Raw genomic sequence first — 22176 nt, 5'->3', positions numbered from 1 at the left:
CGTGACATCACCGTCACCATTCACTTCACTCCATCTCTTCCTTTCATTTTCACCTCATTCTCGTCAGCTTTGTGTTTCTGCTTGCACTATAGTCAGTTGTCATTGCCAGCCTTTAGCAATTTAATACTACTCCTGTAATTCACAATGTTGTCGCTCATTCAATTGTCCTTGACCATTTCAGCATTCTCTATAGCCATCAGCAAGACAGCCCTCCTCCATGGACGGGACATCAATCACCCATTGCAAGACTCATATGATTACATCGTCGTAGGATGCGGCATCAGTGGCCTGGTCGTTACAAATCGCCTTTCGGAGGACTCTTCAAGGACGGTGTTGTGCATCGAGGCAGGCGATGCGTACGTTCTACCTACCTATGATTGGAGCAGTACTGACTACCATAGTGATCATTACGAAGACATAATTCAGAACCCTGTATATGTAGGATCCGACATTGGAGGCATTTACGACTGGCGGTTGGCGACTACACCGCAGACACAACTTGATGGAGCAGCGAGACCTATGCCTCAAGGCAAAGCTCTTGGTGGCGGTAGTATTCTCAACGCAATGTGCTGGAACCGGGGAGGAGCCGACGACTATGATGCCTGGGAGCAACTTGGAAATCCTGGCTGGGGATGGGAAGGAATGCTGCCATATTTCCGAAAGGTTTAGAGAAATGAATCCGATTTCGTGCTTTGCTGACGTTTCATCAAGAGCGAGACCTATACACCTGTCTACTCCCAAGAGGTAGCTACAGAGTACTCGATCAATTACAATCCTGCGGTACACGGCTCCGATGGGCCCGTGCAGGTCAGCTATCCTCATTATTTCTATCCGCAGTCAGGTGGGTACTCCTCATGTCCCTAGTCAAGAGAAGACGCCTAACAAGTTACGACAGCAAATTTGTTTGAGGCCATGAATAATCTAGGCATTCCAACACAATTTGATCCGAATGATGGAACTTCCGCGGGGCCTGCACTCGTCCCTACAGACCTTGATCCTAATAATCAAACACGTTCGGACGCTCGACGAACATACTTTGACCCTTACGTCTATCGGGATAACTTTCATGTCATTACCGGCCAGCACGTCACAAGAGTCCTGATCGAAGGGGTTGCGAATAATTCTCAAGTAAGCCGTCCTGCTGCAGGTGGCAATGAAAATGGAGAAGGTGGAACAACAGGAAATAATGAAGGCTTTGGATTTGGCCCCGAAGGAAGTACACCACCAATCGCTGAGCCGCCCCAAAGCAAGTTACGAAGACAAAACCATGCTTCATCAAATCTAAGGATCCAAGGTGTTGAGGTCAGGCCGAAGTGCCTTGACTGGTCGATATTTGCTGACAATCGACAGTTTGCTTCAAGTGCATCTGATGAACGTCACACCGTATATGCGACGAGAGAGGTCATTGTCGCTGCTGGCTCACTACACTCTGCTCAGCTTCTCCAATTATCTGGCATTGGGCCTTCATTTTTATTACAGCAATATAATATTCCCGTGGCAATTGACTCACCTGGTGTTGGGAACAATCTCCAGGATCACTGCCTTGTCGGCACCTTCTACCCATGTCTGTTAGCCCACAAAATGATTGAGTTAGCATCAGTTGACTGCCAATAGACAACAACGCAAGCTATCCCTCACCCTCAGAGCTCACAACAAACGACACATATAATCAAGAAGCTGAAGCTGAATACCGACAGCATAAGACCGGTAATTGCAAGGCCTACACGCTTCTCGACGATCGCTAATGTAAATGCTAGGCCCATGGACATCAGGATCACCAAATGCACTAGCCTTCAATCCCTTGTCCTTGATCAGCACTAATGCAGGTATAATCATCGCAAATGCTACAAGACAAGGAGCAGCGGACTTCCTAGTTGCAAACCTCGACTCAACGGTGATTGCTGGCTATGCGGCCCAGAAGAACTCCTTGGCCTCGAGAATTGGGAGAAACGACGTTGCGGCGTACGAAATTATCAACAACAATGCTGGCAGCTTGACCGTGGCAGTCATGCATCCTTTATCTCGAGGCACATGTCGTATCACCTCACCTGACCCATTCGAGCCTCCAGCAATCGACCCACGATGGTTGACTAATCCTGTGGACCGTCAAGTGCTTGTGGAGGCTCTACGATTCAATCGTGAGATTCTTGCTCAGCCGTCAATGCAGGAGCTTCGTCCAGCTCAATTTGTACCTCCAATAGACGCTGATGAGGCCGCGCTGAACCAAGTCATCAACAATGGACTGCGGACTGAGTTTCACCCAAGCGGTACTCTGGCTATGCTACCACAAGAACAAGGTGGTGTCGTGAATTCGCATTTGCTGGTCTATGGCACTCAAAACCTTCGGGTGGTCGATGCTTCCATCTTCCCACTTATCCCAGCGGCCCATCTGCAGGCCGTGGTATATGGTGTGGCGGAGAAAGTAAGTTAAGGCCCCGATGAAATGTGCATCCTGACCCTTTCACAGGCTGCCGACATCATCAAAGCTGATAACTTGGCTGCGGTAAACCCTCATACAACAATTTCATCAACCCATAGTCTAGCCAGCAGCTCAGCCGTATCCTCTGTAACACCATCGGCTAGCATCTTAAGCTTCACAAATTCTTCTAGTCCTTCCCAGACAATGGTCACTCCGACTTCGCTGACTAGCTTGATCGCGACAATTTCAAGCGCCTCACAACCTTCAATGCTCTCGGAGACATCGCGAGTCACCTCGGAAGGTCTAACGAGCTCTGTCAGCTCGTTCAGTCTGGCTAATCTCGCTTCAACTACGTCCCCGAGTCCATTCCAATCCGTGATGGTCTTTTCCTTAACGATACCGACGGAACTTCCAGCACAGCTTTCCACCGTCCATATTGGTCAGCCGGTATCCACACCAGCACAAACCACCACACCTGCAGTCCTTGCATCTTCAACAGGCTCTGCAGCTATCTCTGAATCAGTAGCTGACCGTCTGACGTCTGCTGGAGTACCGGAAATGGCAGCCACCTCATTAGCGCCTGTGATCGTAGGGAGCCCTCCGGAGAATGGAGCCTCAGCAACGAATATGCCTGACGGTGTCAATGAGCAAATACGAGAAGCAGCCATCGATGCAATCATACAATGGATATTATCGTATCTGCGTTCCATGAAAGACAAACCCTAAGTATCAACTTCTGCTATTTTGCTGGAATCTTGACGAATAGATAGCTGGGTGCTTTGATTTTGCTGGACATGAAAAAGATTTGCTTGCGTGATTGAAAGGTGTCGGGTATAATATTCGATAGACCTCTTCAAGAGTCAGGAAGAGCACTTCTACTAATGACAAAATAATCACATGCCTTTAAAACGAACATCTCATACAACGCTGCCAGTACCCTTCACGTTCTGCCAAGCTCCCCATTTAAGCAAATCAGATCTCCCGTCAAGCGGCGATGATGCCATCTCCCACAAATACACTACCGCACCTCCTCTTCAAAGCCCCCACCTCAACCTATCATGCCACTTCCCCTTCCCTTTCCCCTTCACCTCCCCATGGCTCCCCTTTTCTCCACCACCACTACCACCACCACCAATCCCACCCCCTATACCATCCCGCTCTTCTTCCCCTTCCCCCTCCCATCCCCTCTCTTCATCCCCACCCCCCGCCAGAAGTCCCAACTCCCCCTTTCCTCCCTCTCTCTCGCCCCTCTCTTCCCTCGCCACCTTCTCCTGTGCCCTCGTCCCCTTCTTCCCCCTCACCTTCCTCCACCCTTTCTCTATAAAACTGCTGCTCCCCGTCGCCTCCACCTGCTTCACAAGATTCTGCTTTGGATCTTCCCCGCGCGCGACGGCTTCGCGCCAGCGGGCGTCGAAGGCTTCGCGCTCGGGGCGCTTGTGGTAGGTGTGTTTGCCATCGCGGGAGGGTTTGGGGCCGGGGAGGAAGGAGGCGGGGAGGGGTTGTGAGGGTCGTTGGTCGGAGGAGGGGAGTGTGGTGGTGGTTATGGTGGTGTTAGGGGAGGATGAGGGGATGGGGGTTTCTTGGTAAGCGGGGAGGATGTATGGATTTGCCATGGCTTAGGCTAGAGAAGCTGTAGCACGAGGTGGAACTTGTGATATTGTGGGGTCGCAGGGCTGACTGGCGCTTCAACTCGTTGGAGGAAGTAGAAAAAGTATAGCAAGAGAGGCGCAAAGCTTATAACTAAAGACCTGTAGAGGTGATTGGCTCTGTGGAGGGATGGCGTTGAAACAAGGGCACGTATGGCGCGACGGGTGAAGATTCTATTGTTCTTGAACCCCAGATATGATTGGCTCTTTGATACGTCGTTGGAAAAGGGTATGTATGGAAAGGCGGGTGGCGTTTTCAGGAAGTCAGCGGCAAATTTGCGACCTCGAGGGCTGTCCCATGGCTTTTTTATGTCACTTTCATAGCTTTTAAGGTCACTTCGTCCCTTCATTGCGCATTCGTTTGGAGGTCGTGGGATGAGGTGAGAGATCGGCATAGCGTATATTTGTAGACGCCATGTGACTGCTCAGCCACAAGGGCATGTGCGAGCGGAATGCGCCTTGTCGGGCGTGAGGATCTGCGATGGCAACATATGGGGCATTGGCAAGAGCCAAAGGACTGTACACATATGGTGTGCTTATCGTTGCGTCCCTCAGATTCAAGAGTCGAGGGATGGGCATCTTCTGACAACTATTAGCATGGCCTCCAGGAGCTCAGATCAGTCTGATCACCTCATTGGGCCTAGCCCAGCCCTACCCGGCTTGGCATCAGACTCTGCTTCCACAATCATATGGATGGTCTTAGATAGCTTGCTAGACAGTCAATCTATTATATCACTATTAAAACCCTCTCTATATGAACTTGCTCTCAACAACCATGAGATAGTTTTGGGATAGAAATTTGTAGAACTAAAGCTCTTGGGCTAATCCTAATACGGCTTATCACTGCCGCTTAACGTCCGTGAGGTCTTCCTTCGCGAATGAGCTTTCCCATTCTGATTGAATAGACATGGCGTTATTCTCGAGGCTTTAGTTAGTCATGTTGGTATGACTGCATAGATGATGGGCTCATTGAGATCCCACGAAGTCAAATAGAAGACAGAATTTCAGAAACGCTGTGGCTGGATGACCTTACTATCACAAAAACTTATGGGTCATTCCCAATGCGATTGTCATCTGACCATAGGTGATTAGTTCCCGAATTTCTTGTCGTAGCTGAAGATCGCTTGTCGCAGTGTGGTAGATGACAGGTCGTATGAAGAAAATCTGCTCATAGTTTCAGGCACCTCCACTTCCGGACGATTGGAGGAAACGGTCCACTCAAGAAGACTGTGAAAGGTCTGCTGAAGCTGAAGCTGTTGAGTTATCTATGCTGATATCGTCCTCGCTTGGAGGCATCAAAGCCGTCAGTAGGGTAGCTCTTCTCGCATTATTCTGCCATATTTCGAAATACATCCTCTCTTTCGCTTGCCAGCGAGCGTCCATATCTTGTATGGCGTCCAGAGCTGCCTCAGCTGTCTCGGCATACAGATCCGGACCGTTTCGATTCGCCGCAAGTACCATACGTATCTGTCCGTAATCTTTGATGAACGACTCAATAGCATGATGGGGAGCAGACGACCTGAATTCATGATGAACTTCAGCAATCAGTGTCAATAGCTTTGTGGCCGCCCAGCCATTAAGTCTCTCGGGCGCTAGAGTCATGCATCGGACATAGCTTTTGTCGACTCCCTTCAGCAACTTGCTAAAAGGAACAGATGGCCACGAGGGTAGACTGAGCGACCCTGTTAATATCTAAGAATTCGATACCAGAGATACAAGCTCACTTGGGCAGTGTCATTGAAGTATTTGGATGGTTGAAGATCCAAGAAGAGGATGGCAAGACATTCGCGAAAGGTGTATGGGGAAGGATGGTGATCATGAAGAGCAAGGATAGAAAGCTACGCATCCTGTGCGTGTGGAATGTTTGAAAAGAATGTGGGATATAAGGAGGACATCTCACAGGTAACCTGTGTAGATAGAAGATTGAAGATCCCAGGGAAGTAGAGGGAATATATTGCTATCCGTTGACCTGTAGCACTAGCATCCGGAGGTAATGCTTCTTGCAACACCAATCAACAAACTTATATTTGCGCCATGAACACGCTATGGCTCCCGCTGGGCACCAGGGTCGGATCGTCGGCTGAGCGGATATCAGATAGTCTCATCTGTACTTAGGGATCATGGGTATGGACTGACTGATCTAGAAATAAGTCTTCCAGATCACGGACAGTCTCAATACCAATTAATCAGCGCTTCAGACGGCCTCAACGCAGTTGTTTCCAGTCAATGCCGCAAATTATAACAATAAGTTGGTTCGGTTTAGGAAGTGAGGCTCTGAAGGCCAGATTTGGTACTAGGTATGTTTAACAATATTGCTCGAAGTCCTTGGTGTCCTTGCTGTATACCACTGAAGTCCGCATCTTGGTAAGTCATTACTTCAGAACGGAGTGATTCATAGCTGGGGCATCACTCAGAGTCCCCCCTATTTGCAGCGCGGTGGGCATCTTCTGACCGAAGATACCTTGCTTAATACAAGCAAACCCCTGCTGAAGGAGAGGTCCGGGATTGTCATCGGTTCCTGGCTGCCATTAGGCAGATTATTGCCGTTCGTGTCAGAACGTGATGTGACCCTCATCCTTCGTCACTTTTTACTTCTTCTCCTTGACGAATTTTATTCTTCTTTCTCTTCTTTATTTGCAGATGCCCCTTGGCATCGTTCAACGACCACTATTTCAATGATACCACCCCTCAAGCTGACTCAAACTCCTCATCTTTAGGACCGCTGGCTCTCTCTCCCGTCGAGGCATCCGAAGTGCTTGGGTCTCCTGCCGTTGGCCAATCAGTATACTGCCCGACTGCACATCTTACTAAGCATCTTTTGATCTGCGTCGCTGGCTAGCGAGCGGCAGAGTGCCGGCTGTCTCACTAGTGTACCTCGACGTCTCTTCAATCAATTTGGATCTTTCAATAGCAGGCCCACGTCTTGAATGTCTTCCGCTTGCTCATCGACATCTCTCTCCAACCCTGTTAAGCTGTCAACAGTCCGCCACCCGTCAGGTCGCAGTCTCTTGTAGTCTGTCGCTGCCTGCCCGAACATGATGCCTGTCGGTACTCCCACCTAGCTTGGTCATGCCTTTGTGGGTGCTGTCGTCGTCGAATTGGATACTCCTGCTGCAGCCTTCTGGATGGGATACTCTCGTGATTGTCGGAACTTCTTGGTGGTTGTCGCAGGGGTATTTGTGGGAAACCTTGACTCTGTACCATCCTCTGCTGCTCTGAACGTTGTCGCCTTAGCAGACCAGGTCCATTGTTCATATTATTAAGCCATCCCAAGCCCTCCTTATCCTCGGATCTAGTGGTAGCATCTCACTGGCACCTCCATGGCTTTCTGCGGGGTCTGGTCAGGTCACCTCCAACATGTGTTCACCATCACTGCTCTTTCATCCGGTGGTCCTCGTCTTTTCTTTATTTTTTCTGAACTGTATTGAAGCCTTGGTGGAGTGGACGAAGGGGGCCGGCGGCACCATGACCTTTCCCTGAAGTTTAGATGATTGAAGTTGTCTTCTCTTGTCTTGCGTTGGGGAGTAGTCCATGTCTTGGGGTCGTCGTGGCAAGGAAGATTGCCCTAGTAGTCATCACTAAATAGCACAAATACTTACATCCCTAACGATAGGAATTCTTCCAAGGGCAGACTTTGTATTTTCCTTGTGCGGTACCTTATTCCCACTGACAACAACAGGAGAGGTCGTTCAGCTAATCCATCATCGACGACCCGATGCCCCAACATTTCCGAAGTCATCCATGCTGGGAGGTATTGTGGGAGGTAAAGTGATTGTCGGCCTGGTATGAGATGATGGTTGTTGAGCTTGGGGGAAGGTGGAACCCAAACGAGGATGAACACGAAGTCCACCTGCCTGTCGGGGCGAACTGGATGGCAACAAAGCCTACATAGACTCATCCTGCTTTTACTATTCGACAGGTTCATTACGTGGATGGTCCAGCTTAGCTAAGCTAAGGTGAGGCAGGCCTTTGCGGAGCCCGGTTGAGAGCGCTCTTGCCTGTCGCTATGCAACATTACAATCTACTCAAGGGCAACGGAACCGAAATCAAAACCATCAGACCACAGGGGCGAGACGCATCTACACTGATCATTCATCTCGTCCCTCCTTTGCGGTACCATGGCACCATCCGCTCTCACAGAAACGATAGCCTTTGCTTTGGCGTATTGATGAGTAACTTCTCCACTCCATAGGCATTCGCCAAACAGGCACTAGCGCTGCCCCCAGTCCTTTTCTCAAATTTTCCCTCTCTCTCGTTTCCTCCTCCACCAAATATCAAGACAATTACGTGAGTCTCTGTGTCTAGCAATTTATCTGCTACAACATTCTAACTCCTACCTTCCTCCTTCTATCTCTATACCACAGGAACGAGCTAACCACAGTCTACCTTCCTGCACCCTCACTACTCACTGACCCCCTTCCACTGATAAATTACCACTCTCGTGCCTTCTCACACCTGCGTAGGTCTCAAAGCTGGCATCAGCAAACGAGAAAGACTGCTAACAAGACACAGCTAACTGAGCGTACCGTCTGAAAGAGGCGGCTTTACACTCACTAACGATTACAAGCGACTCCAGTCAACATGTCCTTGATCACGTCCAGTCTCAAAATGGCCGCTAAATCTACATTGACGGCACAAATTCAGCCCGCCGCTCCTGCAACAGTCAGGTGCCCAATCTTGAGACAGTATTTCCCGGCGAGTGAAATGGTATGGCATTCATTTATGTGCCCGGCCAAGACAAGCGAAGAGCAATTTCGAGCCGTCTTTGGCCCTTCTGGTCTTGGTACCAAGGATCGATTCTTCGTTACCGGGATTAATCATATCCTGGTCCACAATGTGATTGCCCACGCACTTGACAAAGGGCGCATCGTCATAGTTCCACAGTGGCTGGATCCCCGAAAAGATTTCTCGGAGTGCCACTTTAAGGTGGTGCTCATGAGAACAGAGACCGGTCCCTGGGAAATCGGCAAGTCTGGACGTCACTGGCAGGACCTTAACTGCTCTAAATTTACCTTGCCTTGGGAGGATGCGCCTGACGAGCGGTTCCTGGCCTTCAGCTTCATCGCTGCCTTGGTCAATTCTTTCAACTTTAACTGGTGGGCTGACGCAGATGACGGCCTTGCTATAGACCGTCTACCAAAATACTTCCCTTGGTATACATGGGTCGGCCTGAACCTAACTTCAGGTACTGCAAAAGTGGTTGCTCAACTTATGGACTTTGAGCCATCCCGGTCGCACGGCCATAACAGGTATATCTGGGAAACCTTTTTGCAGTCGCTGCCCCAAACACTACGGCAGTATACAGATCAGGCGGCCATGCCACAGCCGTCTTCAACGCAGGTAGACGGGCAAACGGGGCAGGATATAAGCCAGATGAATACGCTGCAGCCGCCTCCAGCACAGATGGAGCAAGAGATGGGGATGGATATGGGCCAGGAGGCTATGCAACAGCCGTCTTTCGTACCGATGGACCAGCAGATAGGGCAGAATCAAATCTGCCCACAGCCATACGGGGTAGCGCTACCACTCCAAATGGACTTCGAAGCCCCGGTGCAAGGCCCGCCAATGGCTAATGGGTACGAATGGGGCTATAATACCCAGGAGATGCCAGACGCTGGGCCTTCGAATACGCAGAACGGGCTAGCGGTCGACGATGGAGACTTAGCGGAGCCACAAATGGGAGGCGATCTCCCTGTTGATCCCGCAATGATGGATCAGAGTGTAGAGGCTTGCCCCGATACGAATGGGCTCAGTATGGATGAGCCATACTATGCGGACGGAAGCCCTACTTCATCCTTAGATGTCGAACCCTCCCTAGAAGAGGAGGTTCTTACTGACATCACACCTGCTGCCGCAACCGGCACAGGTGCTGACAAGGGAAAGGGGAGGGCTGATCTCCCTGGCTGGCGCTGGCAGACTGGTGATGAGTTTTACATTCGAGTCCAAGAGTACTTGCTGGATGAAATATCGGTGGAGGAACTGGAGTCTTTTTTCGGGTAGGCTTCTCAACCTACTGAGTGACTAACATTTGATTTAGGTTTTCCTTTTGATGTTCGCGATTCTTGTTGTCTTAAGGGATGTATTCCAAGAGCTGGAATATATTGGATAGATGTGTAGATAGGCGGCTGCAATTGAATCTCATTTTTAATTTACATTCCTTCACTCCCTCTGCGTCTCGACTGATTCCACCTCCACTCACTCGATCTTCCCATCAAGGCCACAGCTCCTCCTCCGTCCACCCTCCCTGCCCAAGCGTATACAACCACCTTCGACTCTCCTCCGGCTCCCCAAGAAACAACCTTTCCACCTCCTCCGCCTTCACAACCACAACCCTAAAATTCGCCCTACCCACCGGATCCTCCAGATCCTCCACCTTCTGTCCCAATCTATGCTCCCCTTCATCTCCCCCCTAGCCGTCGGCGTCCCCGGATCCGGATTCTTCCAACACCCCCTCAACCCCGGACTCATATTCCCCCAATGACCCGTCAACTCCCTCCCCCAGGACCACTCCCCCTCCTTCCCCTCCATCCCCTCCTTCACCCTCATCCCGCCCCCGATCTCACTCTTCACAACCCTCACCCCCGAGCTCACCACCCCCGGCACATCCCCGCGCGTCTCCTCAATATCCTCCCCAACCACAAACCCCCGCCCTCTGACCCGCCACTGCGTCTTCTCCCCGCTAATCCAGAACATGGCTTCCACCGGCCCGCCGCCACCACTCCCTTGCATCTGTCCCTCGTCCTCCGCCTTGCCGGCGCTCGTCTGGAATAGTTCTTTCGCTTTTTGCATCCGGATGTCGGTCGTGAAGGTTAGCATGTCGCTTGAGTAGATGGACGGGTTGCGTGGCGCGTTGTTGTGTTTGTTTTCGGGCAGGACGGACCACATGCCGCGGTATATGACTGTGCGGGAGCGGGGGGCGAAGCCGATTGGGGAGGTGGGGGAGGGGGCGATTGTTGTGAGGGTGAATTCGGGGGATTTGCCTAGAGTGGCAATTTGGGATTGGAGGGGGGATGACCAGGGGGCTGGAGGGGTGGTTGGGGGAAGGGTTGTTGTGGACATTGTGGTTTTGATTTTGGGGAGATGCAGTGGGCGGTTTGGATGGGGAAGGTGGTGGAGGAGAGTTGTGAGGCGTGTGAGAGGTGCTATGGTTGCTGTATACGTGTGGTCGTGGGGAGAAAGAGGGATGGGAGATTAGAAGGATTTTGTGAGATTTTGGTTGCAAAATTGAATTGTTATTTATTGAACTTGAGGGATGAATGATGACGTCGAGATGATGTCTAGGCCTGCGCCGGGTAGTCACAGGGGAAAACATGGTCGAAGCCCCTGAATCTGGTCGACTCACTAGACCAAAGGGAGTAAGTGTGGGATCGGTAGGCACTAACACTTTGATGTTCTTCCATGTTTATTGATTGGCTTATGACTGCAACCGATCGCTTTTGAATCAGCATATTACATGGTACCCACCTCAGGTTCTCCTCACAAACGAGCCTCCTGTATAAGAACCTGGCATTGCAGCACGAGGCCTTACCTTCAACGTCATAAACTCATAATTGAGAGGAAAAGGGGTATCTTGCTGTGGAGAGTACCGCCCATATGTACCCAAGTATAGCCTCCATGATCAATACTTTGATTCCGTAGGCGAGTTGCGTCCTCGAGATAGGGTGGAGTATTGTTGCTAGTGAGGACGACGTTAGTTGACGGTGAAGGTGCGTTCAGTGAACCGAATTGCAGGCTTACCAAAGCTTTCTTTGCATGGCAGAGTCGCCACGCTAGATTTCGAACATTACCATCTGCTTGAACGACTTCAGGGGCAAACTCTATGCCAAACCTGCCATGTCATTAGTTCAAATGTCTCATCCTCTACGCTGATCTACTCACATCTGGCGCATTGCATAGACGACTCTTTTGGCATACTTCCCGTCCCTCTCCACCGAACCCCCCCAAGACTCTTCGACGGTAGTAGGCGCTATGTCCGGGTCTCTGTCAAAGCAATTCCTTACCAGTGGTAGGAGCTCCTGTTCAACTGCGCCTTTGATCGATGCAGCGTCATTGGTTACGACATCGTCTTCGTCGAAAGTGTTTATTGCTATCTCAAAGGGCGATGAAATTGCCATAACATTGTGCTTGCCGTTGTGGTGGTAGCGGAATTCAAAGACCCCAGTGACCCACCAGAGTTTGTCACCTGAAAACTCGAGCTCACCAGAGAGAAAATCTTTGTCTTCCCCGTCCTTGCGTTTCGTGCCTGAGACCCGGTTGTCACTGACAAGGATGCCTTGGTCGACGACTCTAGAATTGTATTCATTCTTGTTCGTCGCAACCCACCTTCCTTGGGAGCTTACTCGGGTAACATCTCGAGAAGTATTGTCGGCAACCATGTACAAGCCAACCCAGTCTTTCTTGCTATGATTCAACGGTGCCGTCAATTTCAGCCTGATAGGTGTGCCATAATCGAACTTCAACGCCTTCGAGCTGTACCGCTGCCCTGACCCGACGCCGCTGCTGGTCTTGGCCCCAGTGAGTTCTAGCGAATAGTCTCTTGGGTCGAAGCCTGCAAGATCGGGAGATAACCTGGTGATACTCACGCGAGCAGGGTAATGGAATAAAGCATTGGTGTCTTTCACAAAGATACTCATGCCTTTTGCAAATTTGGGCCGAGCAGCGTCAACGAAGTCCTCAACCGATTCTAAGGTATCCTCCAGCATCTTGTCCATGCTTCCTTGCCATGACCTCAACTGAGGCGGTAGAGATCGCTTGAGGCTCCGCGTGATTCCCGACTCTTCGCGCAAATCCCGACCGTAGAGTTTCTCCATATGCGGACGCTCGACAAAATGTATGAAGGCGAGGGTGAGTACGTGACTAAGAAGAGCGAGACAGAATATGGCAGGGCTACTGGTGATGAGAGCAGCACCCCACACGCCAGCCAGGCCGATTACCCGTTCTGGGTTGTTGAGGTAGCGATAAATGCCGCTATAAGTGAGCTTCGGTCGTTGGTCTAGGAAGAAGAAGTCTCCGAAGAACCAGCCATATTCGCCCAAGGATTGATAGATACTCATGACCGTCCATGACTGCAATGCTATCAAGCTCGCGCCAATTACGTGTTTGAAAATAGGAAGTCCTTGTTTCCAATTCGCAGGACGTTGATACATCTTCCACGACGCGGCAGCGAAGCTAGCGTAGCACATGGTCATCGTAATGTGGTATATACCTTTCCATTCCCGCCATGCTTCCTCTTTGCTCCCACCGTATTTGAGGAAGTGGCGTGTCCATCTGCGTTTTGTGGATTGGCGGTTGAGAATGTAGCCGATGCCCAAAGAGTACCACAGGCGCCAGATGGCAGCATTTGCGACGAAGAGGGCTTGGAAAAGTGGCGTAGATGGCGTCAAAGTTGCTAGAGCAAACATAAGAATCTGAAGTAGTATAATAGAAGAGTCCGTGACACGGTGTAAGTCGGTGTTGCCTAATCCAAGTAGATTGTGCACCGAAGTCGGGGGATTGGCATCCACAGCTGGAGGGCTCAGCTCCTGGCTTGTTTCGGGCGATTCCTGCACGCTATCCGCATCGATGTCTGCGTTCACATTTGGAACACTGCTCCGCTTTTTTGGCGGAGGAGCATTATACGTTTTGTCAATATGTGGGTTCTCTACCCAGATCAGGAAAGCAAATTGCGCGGCGTGGGCGATGATTGATATAATCAAGACTCTGTAGCTAGCAGCCATCAACGAATAGCCGTAGTACCCTGCGTAGCCGATGGAATACATTGGATGTGGAGCCATTTCGAACACTCCATCAAAAGTCAATTCTTGGTCGATCAAGAAGAAAAAGTCCCCCCAATACCAGGCGAAGTCTTTCACAACGCGATGCGCGTCCAATTTGACCCAAAGGTTGAAGAAAAACAAGCCCAGCCCCACCGACCATCGAGCTGCGGTCATTAGCACATTTTCACCCTCTGGTCTTCCACCGCAAGCGACGGCGAATAGGCAATATGATACGAAGTCGCAAAGAAGGATCACATCGCACACTCGTCTGAAAACGAGCCAGGTGTTGTACTCGATGGGAGCGTCCTCGAACCTGTAGTCCTCTACAATTTTGGTCTCCAGCTCTCTCTTCAACCAACGGTGGAGTATTGGATGAGGGTTTTCTTCCTTTGTAGGGTCTACGAATATTCTTGATTGCTTCGCCCAATTGACTAACCTCCAGTGCTTGGATTGAAGGTGTAGGAGGTAGCCAATCCCGGCGTTGTAGCACGCTCGCCAGAAGAGGAAAATGACGGCGAAGGTAGGTACTCGCCAACTCGGAGGGAGAAGTATCAGGGTCAAGATGAGTATTCCAAGCAGAGCGACGACTAGGACGTCCGATACGTTCTTCGGTTGACTTGGTGAGAAGAGCTGAGAGACCATATCATGCGTCTGGGGAACAATGAAGGCTATATACCATCAGCAGACGTACAGAAGATGTTTACGTAGTATTATGAAATACTTTTGCCATCTGGAGTTCTTCCATATGTCTTTTGAGGCTTTTTCTGCTCTTCCTTGGTAGTCTCCTGCTTTTCATGGGCCTTTGGGCCTTCCCTGTGCTTCCTTTCTCGCAAACCGCCATTTGCTTCGTTCTGCGTATCGTATTGGTTCTCCATGGTGTTCCGTACGAATGCTCACACGGATTGACTGCAGAATACAAGGCAAATACTCCGTCATGTCTCTCATGCAGTAGGATCCTTGTTGTAGAGGAGGGAATTCCAGTGGAGGAAGGCTATGTCAGTACTTCAAGCCTGTTTATTTTGGTGGTGTAATTCATTGAGTCTGATCGCGTGCCTCTGCGTTATTGTTCTAGCCACAGGCGTGGGAGCAGACAGGGCATTGGTTGAAATGGAAGGAACATGCAGAGTTGGGCGCAAAGCTTGTGGGTTGGCATGAACTCGGCGCGCAATGACGTTTGAACATCTAGGGCGGAAACGGGCCTAGAACTAGTGAGCCTTCTTAGCACCGTCTGGCAGATCGTCGATGATAGAATCCTCCGTAACATGCGTAGAGGTCTTGTTGATTTGAAGTATTTGGATGTTGGGACCGTGCAGACGCGTTGCTGCGGAGCCGGTATCGGATGTTGAAGACCGTTGAGAAGCCGTTTGAGGTGCGCATCCGTTCACTTACAAATTAACGGATGAACGTTATGTTTTGGGGCACTTAGAACTTTTGAATTTACCATATTATTTCCCCACAGACTATACAGGCATCAGGTGTCGCCATCTGCTTCTCATGGCGCCAGCTGCGATCGTCCCGGTCCAAGACGCGCTCTCCGCGCCGCTGAAGAACCACCCCAAACTTGTGGCACCAGAGCCTGAACATTGTCCAGGGCCTGAATCAGAGGCTGCGGGGAAAGGTTCGGCATGCGATGGCTGCCCAAACCAGACTATCTGTGCATCTACACCGAAAGGACCTGATCCTGACATCCCCGTCATCACCTCCCGTCTCGCTGGCATCAAGCACAAGATACTCGTCCTTAGTGGCAAAGGTGGAGTGGGAAAATCTACATTCACGACCATGCTTGCGCATGCATTTGCAACCGACGAAGACTCAGTGGTAGGCATTATGGATACAGATATCTGTGGGCCTAGTATACCAAAGATGATGGGAGTAGAGACGGAAACAATACATGTCAGCAATGCAGGCTGGAGTCCGGTATGGGTCGCAGATAATTTGGGTGTGATGAGTGTGCAATTCATGCTGCCTTCAAGAGATGATGCAGTGATTTGGCGGGGACCAAAAAAGAATGGCTTGATCAAACAATTTTTGAAGGATGTGGAGTGGGGCGAGATGGACTACTTGCTTGTGGATACACCGCCTGGGACGAGCGATGAGCATCTGAGCGTCAACTCATATCTCAAAGAGTCCGGCGTTGATGGAGCTGTGGTTGTCACTACTCCACAGGAAGTCAGTTTATTGGACGTAAGGAAAGAGATCGACTTCTGTCGCAAAGCTGGCATTAAAGTCCTGGGAATTGTGGAAAATATGTCAGGCTTTGTCTGCTCGAGCTGCAAGCATCGGAATCAGGTCTTCAAGGCCACGACTGGAGGTGCTAAAGCGTTAGCAGCGGAAACTGGGATCTCATATTTAGGAGCTGTACCACTGGACCCACGTATCGGGATGGCGTGTGACTATGGCGAGAGTTTCTTCGATGCCTTCTCCGATAGCCCTGCCTGCACTGCTCTGCTTAATGTTGTGCAAATGGTCAAAGAAGAAGTTATGACCAAGTCCAACGGGAGAGGCTGAGCTATATTACCTGACTCTACCAACCCTCATTCTCGTAACCGTTAATCCGTTGGGTAATAGACTTCTACATCCGTTCACAGCTAAAGAAAAATACCTTGGGGTCAATTTCAGTGGCATAATCTCATTACTCGGCAATGACTCGCAGCTTCAGCGAGCAGCAGCCTCGAGTATGGGCCATTTGGTATCGACGAGTGGGCCTACAGCTCAACTAGCAATGACCCGGACACGTAAGGAGAATGAAGATATCTAATTTAGCAGGCTGTCTTCCCAACCAAGAGGAGAGATTATCTGCTTATTGCGCTTCTGGTCTTTGGGCATCCAGTTCCCCAAGCTGTGGCCGTCCAAAACGTAGAATATCTTGTGAGCCTTTCACATCGATGGCAGAGACTCAACGTCCAGCCTATCTTCCCAGTGGCAACTTCGCATAATCACGTCGCCAATTAGTCTCGTCCAATCATGAGATGGATAAAGACAGACTACAAAGGGGAACGGCAGCGTCACGACTATAAGTGGATGACTCGTGGCTTGGCAAGACATGTCGAGGCGACACGCTGGCTAAGACGCTTTAACGAATAACTCACATTTCAAGAAACGGTGCACCGATAACGAAATGCTCTGACAGATTTGGGCATCCAATTGCACGTTTTCTGACTGGAGGGTAACTCTTGCTACATGTCAAGACAATATTGGCTTCTGAAGACTGTGTTTGAATGCATGGCTACAAGCCAGGGATGTCAAAATGTCCCCCATTCAGGCCATTGACCTTATATGCGTCTGTTTCATGCCGGAACCAGGAAATCCCACTCTACCTGCCATCTAAAGAGCCGCGTTAGTGGAAATGGTTTCAACTAAAGCATCACCACTCCAAGCGACTACATTATCGTCTGGTCGCAAATTTTGCTCGAAGCCGCCGCCGCCTCTCCCCCACACACGCGACAAATCTCCGAGAGAAGCGCAATTAGTCCCTGCATTCTTATCAATTCCTTAGCATAGCTACCCCAATTACTTCTACGAGACTTACACCGAAACAAGGGAGCTTCAAAATTGATCCTTCAGAAAGCTTGAATGAAAGTAAGCAGGCATGGGTCTCATCTACATATACTCGGAAAGGGAATCTCAGGCTCTTCAGCTGTCCCTCTCGATCATCAATCATCATGATACTACGACTAAGGCTCTGGCGTTTCTTGCATCTACTTGCCGCCTCTGCTCCTCTTTGCCTCACACAGATTGTCAATCTCACAGGCTTCGATCCTGAAGCTTCTGGTCTTTCTGGCCCTTCTGGCTCTGTTAGCTCAGTCGATGCCGCCCAATATGAAGGCCCTGAGTTAGGCATAAATTGCCGTGGTGACTGGTTGCATTGTTGGGGCGCCGACGGAATATTAGACGCGATCATCAACCTCCTCCCCAAAATCGACGACAAAGCTATCTGGGAAGTCAATTCCCACATCATCTGCTTCCGCGCAACTGGGCTTACTATCCCTGGAAATGCCGGGTTCTGCCTCTTCATGCAAGGCGGCTCATACAGCCAGAATCTCTATTTCCGGCCTAATGGAAGAAGCGTGGCCGGTGTTGACGGCGCATCCGTCAAAAGACTGATGCCAAAGCTCCGCGAACACGGCTGCAACAGCTGCTCTAGCATTCCTTTGGCGGTCAACAACAATCCCAGCAGTATAGGCCAGCTCACAATCAACTACGTCCACGACCGCCGTGGTTGCGACGCCCTCATCTGCGACCCAACCTTCAAATGCAGCGACCCCAACAATCCATACAACCAATGGGCGCTCTACAACAAGCTGAAAGCGAATGGTACCACTCCCGATATCGCCAGCATGAACACTACCAGCATTCTCGTCAACAGTAACGGATATCTCGTACCTGTGCCAGGCGAAGATCCTAAAATGTTCTGGATGGATAACGTCTGTACGGGCACGATTAAGGGTCCGGAGGGGTTTGGCCAGTATAATGAACAAGGGCAAGGCCAACAGGTATCTGCCAGTCCGGTGGCGTCATCCGCGCCGAGTCCGAGTCCCCATAACCAGTCGCCAGCGGCTTGGCGGGGAAGTGGGGTTTCCGCGGCGGCGGGTGGGAGAAGGAGGAAGAGGGATGGGGGGTGTAAAAGGGAGGAGCAGACATGATAGCAATATCGAACGGGTAGATGGTAGAATGACTGAAGTCGATGCTAATGTTGCGCCGTGGGTATCTTCGCTATAGATTAATATCACAGTATCCCTCCCGCAAAAATTTCAACCCAAACGAAGACTTTTCAGCTGCAGGAGCTTTTGATGCTCTCATACCATCACCCTTCTCAGCCCATCAACCCCACCTAATACTCTCCGTCCAGTGATGGCGCACCGTCCTGCTCCGCTCTCCCATTTGCCTTCCCTATTCCCCCTTCTTCCTCCATCACCGTCCTCGTCCTCCTCATCCATATCTGACAAGTCATCCCACACCCCTTCTTCTCCGCCTAATCCCTCTTGCCCCCTTTGCCCATCCTTTCCCCCACCTCCTCCTCCGCCCATAAATGACAATTGCCTCTCATGCCGTCCTTCCACCCATTTGAAAATACACGTGTAGCAGTACACGAACCCGGTCTGCGCAGATGTTGGGGTCTGGATCTCGTGGAGGCAGATGGGGCAGACGGAGGATGTTGATTTTGTGGGGGCCGGGAGAGTGTAGATTTGTTTGTTGGTTTTGCTTGAGATGGGAGGTTTTTGCCGGGATTGTGAGGGAGGGTTGGTGCGTTGGTGGGAAGGTGGAACAGGTGGGGGAGAGGGCAAGGTTGAGGAGGTGGGATGCAGGACTGTGGCAGAAGATGGGCGGTTGGAGAGGGAGACTGTGTTCGTAGGGGACCTTTGCTGTGGGATTTTGCTGGAGGGTTGGGTGCGAGGCTGAGGGCGTGATTGAGGTTGCGGAAGACCGGAAATTATTGGTGGAGGGAGGTCAAGCCCCTCGGTAGCTTTCTTGGAAAGCTGGTGCGCAAAGTCAGAGGCGTGCCACCATTCGAGGAATTTGAGCGCAAAGATGGAGGTTGGGAGCAGGATCTTGAGGCTTGAGAGGGCGCGGGGGTAGATTGTCGTGGCGAGTGTGGTTGGATTGAGTATGCTGTTGCCCTGGCCAGGTCGTGCTGGAGTCTTTTCTTTCTGGGGAGGTTGGGAGGCGAGCGCGATGGCACGGTAGTCGGCTTCGTTGAGTCGCCGGATACGTGTGCCAATGAGCCAGAGAAATGGAGAGGAGTATTTTGTGTTGTCGAAAAGGTAGGCGAGGTTGAAGGCTAGGAGGGAGAAGTAGTAGGCTGCGTTTATGCTCGGGTATATTTTCCGGAGGAACCATTTGTAGTAATACAATATTCGTTGCTGAATGCTGGCATCATGGGGAAGGGTGTCTCTGTTGTATCTTGGGCCGAGAATCGTTGCCTGAGGAGCGTGTATATCGTGGCTTTCGTCGAGCTTGCGCTTCAGGTACGGTATGCCCACCATGATCGCGAGGTTCTTCCACACGTCTCCCTTGCTCAATTTGAGCGTTTCTCTCATCAATTCTGGGGCACCAAGCATTGCCCGTGGCGCCTCGCCGCCCTTGATACGAAGCACTTTCTCGCGTTTGAGGCCATAGAAGTTTTCTGTGAACCCTCCTCCATATGCGCTTAGGTAATGCCGTTCCACCATCAGCATGAGCAGCGCGTATAGCTCATCGTAGGAGTTGAGGACGCGGAGAAGATATCGAGGGCGGCGATAGGTTGCTACAGTAAGCAGGTATCGCAAAGATGGAGGAATGAGAGCTGCGAGCTGGTTCTCAGATAGAATTTCTGGTGAAAGTTAGCGCTGTTGCAAGCTATTGCTACACACGAAATACCGAAGAGCGATGGCTTCTGCTCGTCGAAGCCACTCTGCAAGCTTGACATGAACTCCATCTGGGTGACAGCTGATCATGACCAGCGTTGGGCTATACAATCGAAGTGCCTGCTCCTTTTGGTACGGTTATATCGTCCTACACGAATGATCTACAGCTGCCTCGGCCCGTTCTCACGCGACACAAAAGTTTGCCTGACAGGATAGATTGGATAGACCACAAATATCGTTTGCCGTCTACATCAATCACAGTAAGCAGACCATTCTGTATCTTTCTGCCAGCCTGTATCGCAATCAGATAGAAATCAAGCCTCCAAAATGGCCAACCCCGAGTCAGAGCTCAAGAAGGTCATGTTTGTCCCCCTTGGTGTGTCATATCTCCTTGCTTTACAGTCACCCTATCTAATTGATATAGAAAACAATCCCGAAGTCATGACTACACTTGTTCATAAGCTTGGCTTGTCCAAAGACCTTTCGTGGCACGACGTCTTTTCTCTCGACGATCCTGAGCTTCTCGCCTTTGTTCCAAGACCGGCTCACGCTCTATTACTAGTCTTTCCAGTGTCAAAAGCGTATGAGAGGTTTCGAGCAGAAGAGGATAAAGACTTGCCAGCTTATACTGGATTTGGACCTAATGAAGAAGTCTTATGGTTCAAACAAACAATCGGCAATGCATGCGGCTTGATGGGATTACTGCATGCGGTATCCAATGGAATGACAAGAGATCTCATAGGTTCAAGCACTACCAAATCTCCGGGACAGATCAGGTCACTGACTCGTGCTATAGTTCCTGCGACTCCACTTTCGAACCTCATCACGGAAGCCATCCCCCGCCCTCCAGCTGAACGTGTCAAGCTGATTGAGACTTCCTCCGACCTTGCAACCGCTCATGCTTCTGCAGCTGCAACAGGGAGTACGGAAGCACCTCCAGCCGAAGCCTCTATAGACCTACATTTTGTTGCCTTTGTCAAATCATCAGAAAATAATCTTTGGGAGCTTGATGGCAGTCGAAAGGGGCCATTAAACAGGGGAAAGCTCCCTGAAGGAGAAGACGTGCTTGGTGAGACGGCTATTGACCTTGGGCCTCGCAAATTCTTGAAACGTGAAGCGGAGTCGGCGGACGGCGAGCTAAGATTCAGTATACTTGCACTAGGACCAGGATTCGGTTGATGATGCCATGATGGTGTGGAGGGAACGATTGACAGTGCTATTGAACATCGAAGTACAAATGCCCATCATTACCCGGTCACTCCAATCAATGGAGGCGAGCACCCGTCCGCAATCTCTCAACAATACTATTGGTGGTATGTGATACATTACCACGAAACTTGCTATTGTCTTTTGACTCAGGATCATTGCGTTTTAGTGGGGTTGGGTGGCCACTCCAAAAAGATCAATGGATATACACAAAGCCAGAAAAAGGCACAACAGGTCGTTGCAGTTGGATTATGCTCGATCACCCTTGTGCTCGCACTTGTAACGTTGTACTCAATCCTCAAAATCAATCGGCTTTTTCGCCATAAGTCAGTTCTAGTATCGATCCTCCTGTCCAAAGAGACTGACGTTGAATTAGGCTTATCCTACTCCTGATAGCCTCCCAATTATTTAAATCCATGTGGTTTTTGATCTACTCTGCTTTCAAGCTCGATCAAGGTCAGAAAGGATTCGTTCATAATCAAGCTAACGCAGTCACACCTTCACATTTTTGCCACGTTGACGGATTCTTCATTGCATATGGTACTGAGGCAGCTGGTATTTCTACAGTAGGCTTCAAACTCGAGAACTTGCTGACATGAACTCTAGATTTCGCGGTGTTTCTTATCGCACTACATACTGTTCTGACGATCTTCAAGCGTCGATCGCATGCACATCAAGGTGGCCTATATCCCTATCGGATTCCAGCTTACATCGGATGGGTTGCGTTCCCCACAATTACATCGTCCCTGGCCTTCATCAATGGCCAAAGCGCATACCTTGAACAAGGAACAGCATGCACTCTCCCT

At 50.4% G+C, this 22176-nt stretch overlaps 7 protein-coding genes across 7 annotated transcripts; 5 read left to right on the top strand and 2 right to left on the bottom strand.

Moving 5' to 3' along the window:
* Window positions 1-144: 144 nt before the first annotated feature.
* Window positions 145-3145, top strand: KY384_007554 (uncharacterized protein; the record flags this gene model as incomplete). The annotated part of the gene is made up of 6 exons (XM_044816045.1): window positions 145-663; window positions 712-841; window positions 896-1564; window positions 1615-1707; window positions 1758-2422; window positions 2468-3145. 6 exons carry the CDS (start codon window positions 145-147, stop codon window positions 3143-3145), a joined length of 2754 nt encoding a protein of 917 aa, XP_044666685.1.
* Window positions 3146-8673: 5528 nt separating this feature from the next.
* On the top strand, window positions 8674-10065 carry KY384_007553 (uncharacterized protein; the record flags this gene model as incomplete). The annotated part of the gene is made up of 1 exon (XM_044816044.1): window positions 8674-10065. The coding sequence occupies one exon, from the start codon at window positions 8674-8676 to the stop codon at window positions 10063-10065; it is 1392 nt and encodes a 463-aa protein (XP_044666684.1).
* Window positions 10066-11601: 1536 nt separating this feature from the next.
* Window positions 11602-14695, bottom strand: CHO2 (phosphatidylethanolamine N-methyltransferase; the record flags this gene model as incomplete). Its single annotated transcript, XM_044816043.1, has 3 exons — window positions 11602-11893; window positions 11944-14488; window positions 14542-14695. 3 exons carry the CDS (start codon window positions 14693-14695, stop codon window positions 11602-11604), a joined length of 2991 nt encoding a protein of 996 aa, XP_044666683.1.
* Window positions 14696-15314: 619 nt separating this feature from the next.
* Window positions 15315-16328, top strand: NBP35 (cytosolic Fe-S cluster assembly factor nbp35; the record flags this gene model as incomplete). Its single annotated transcript, XM_044816042.1, has 1 exon — window positions 15315-16328. One exon carries the CDS (start codon window positions 15315-15317, stop codon window positions 16326-16328), a length of 1014 nt encoding a protein of 337 aa, XP_044666682.1.
* A 1154-nt stretch (window positions 16329-17482) lies between these two features.
* Window positions 17483-18463, top strand: KY384_007550 (uncharacterized protein; the record flags this gene model as incomplete). The annotated part of the gene is made up of 1 exon (XM_044816041.1): window positions 17483-18463. One exon carries the CDS (start codon window positions 17483-17485, stop codon window positions 18461-18463), a length of 981 nt encoding a protein of 326 aa, XP_044666681.1.
* Window positions 18464-18616: 153 nt separating this feature from the next.
* Window positions 18617-20235, bottom strand: KY384_007549 (uncharacterized protein; the record flags this gene model as incomplete). The annotated part of the gene is made up of 2 exons (XM_044816040.1): window positions 18617-20130; window positions 20178-20235. 2 exons carry the CDS (start codon window positions 20233-20235, stop codon window positions 18617-18619), a joined length of 1572 nt encoding a protein of 523 aa, XP_044666680.1.
* Window positions 20236-20491: 256 nt separating this feature from the next.
* KY384_007548 (uncharacterized protein) lies at window positions 20492-21343 on the top strand (the record flags this gene model as incomplete). Its single annotated transcript, XM_044816039.1, has 1 exon — window positions 20492-21343. The coding sequence occupies one exon, from the start codon at window positions 20492-20494 to the stop codon at window positions 21341-21343; it is 852 nt and encodes a 283-aa protein (XP_044666679.1).
* Window positions 21344-22176: the final 833 nt, after the last annotated feature.

This window comes from Bacidia gigantensis (genome assembly GCF_019456465.1).
Source record: "Bacidia gigantensis strain McMullin 20006 chromosome Unknown contig_278, whole genome shotgun sequence".
NCBI classification, from domain to species: domain Eukaryota; kingdom Fungi; phylum Ascomycota; class Lecanoromycetes; order Lecanorales; family Ramalinaceae; genus Bacidia; species Bacidia gigantensis.
The sequence above is the reverse complement of the archived record's forward strand: the minus strand, read 5'-3'. Positions and strand labels throughout refer to the sequence as shown.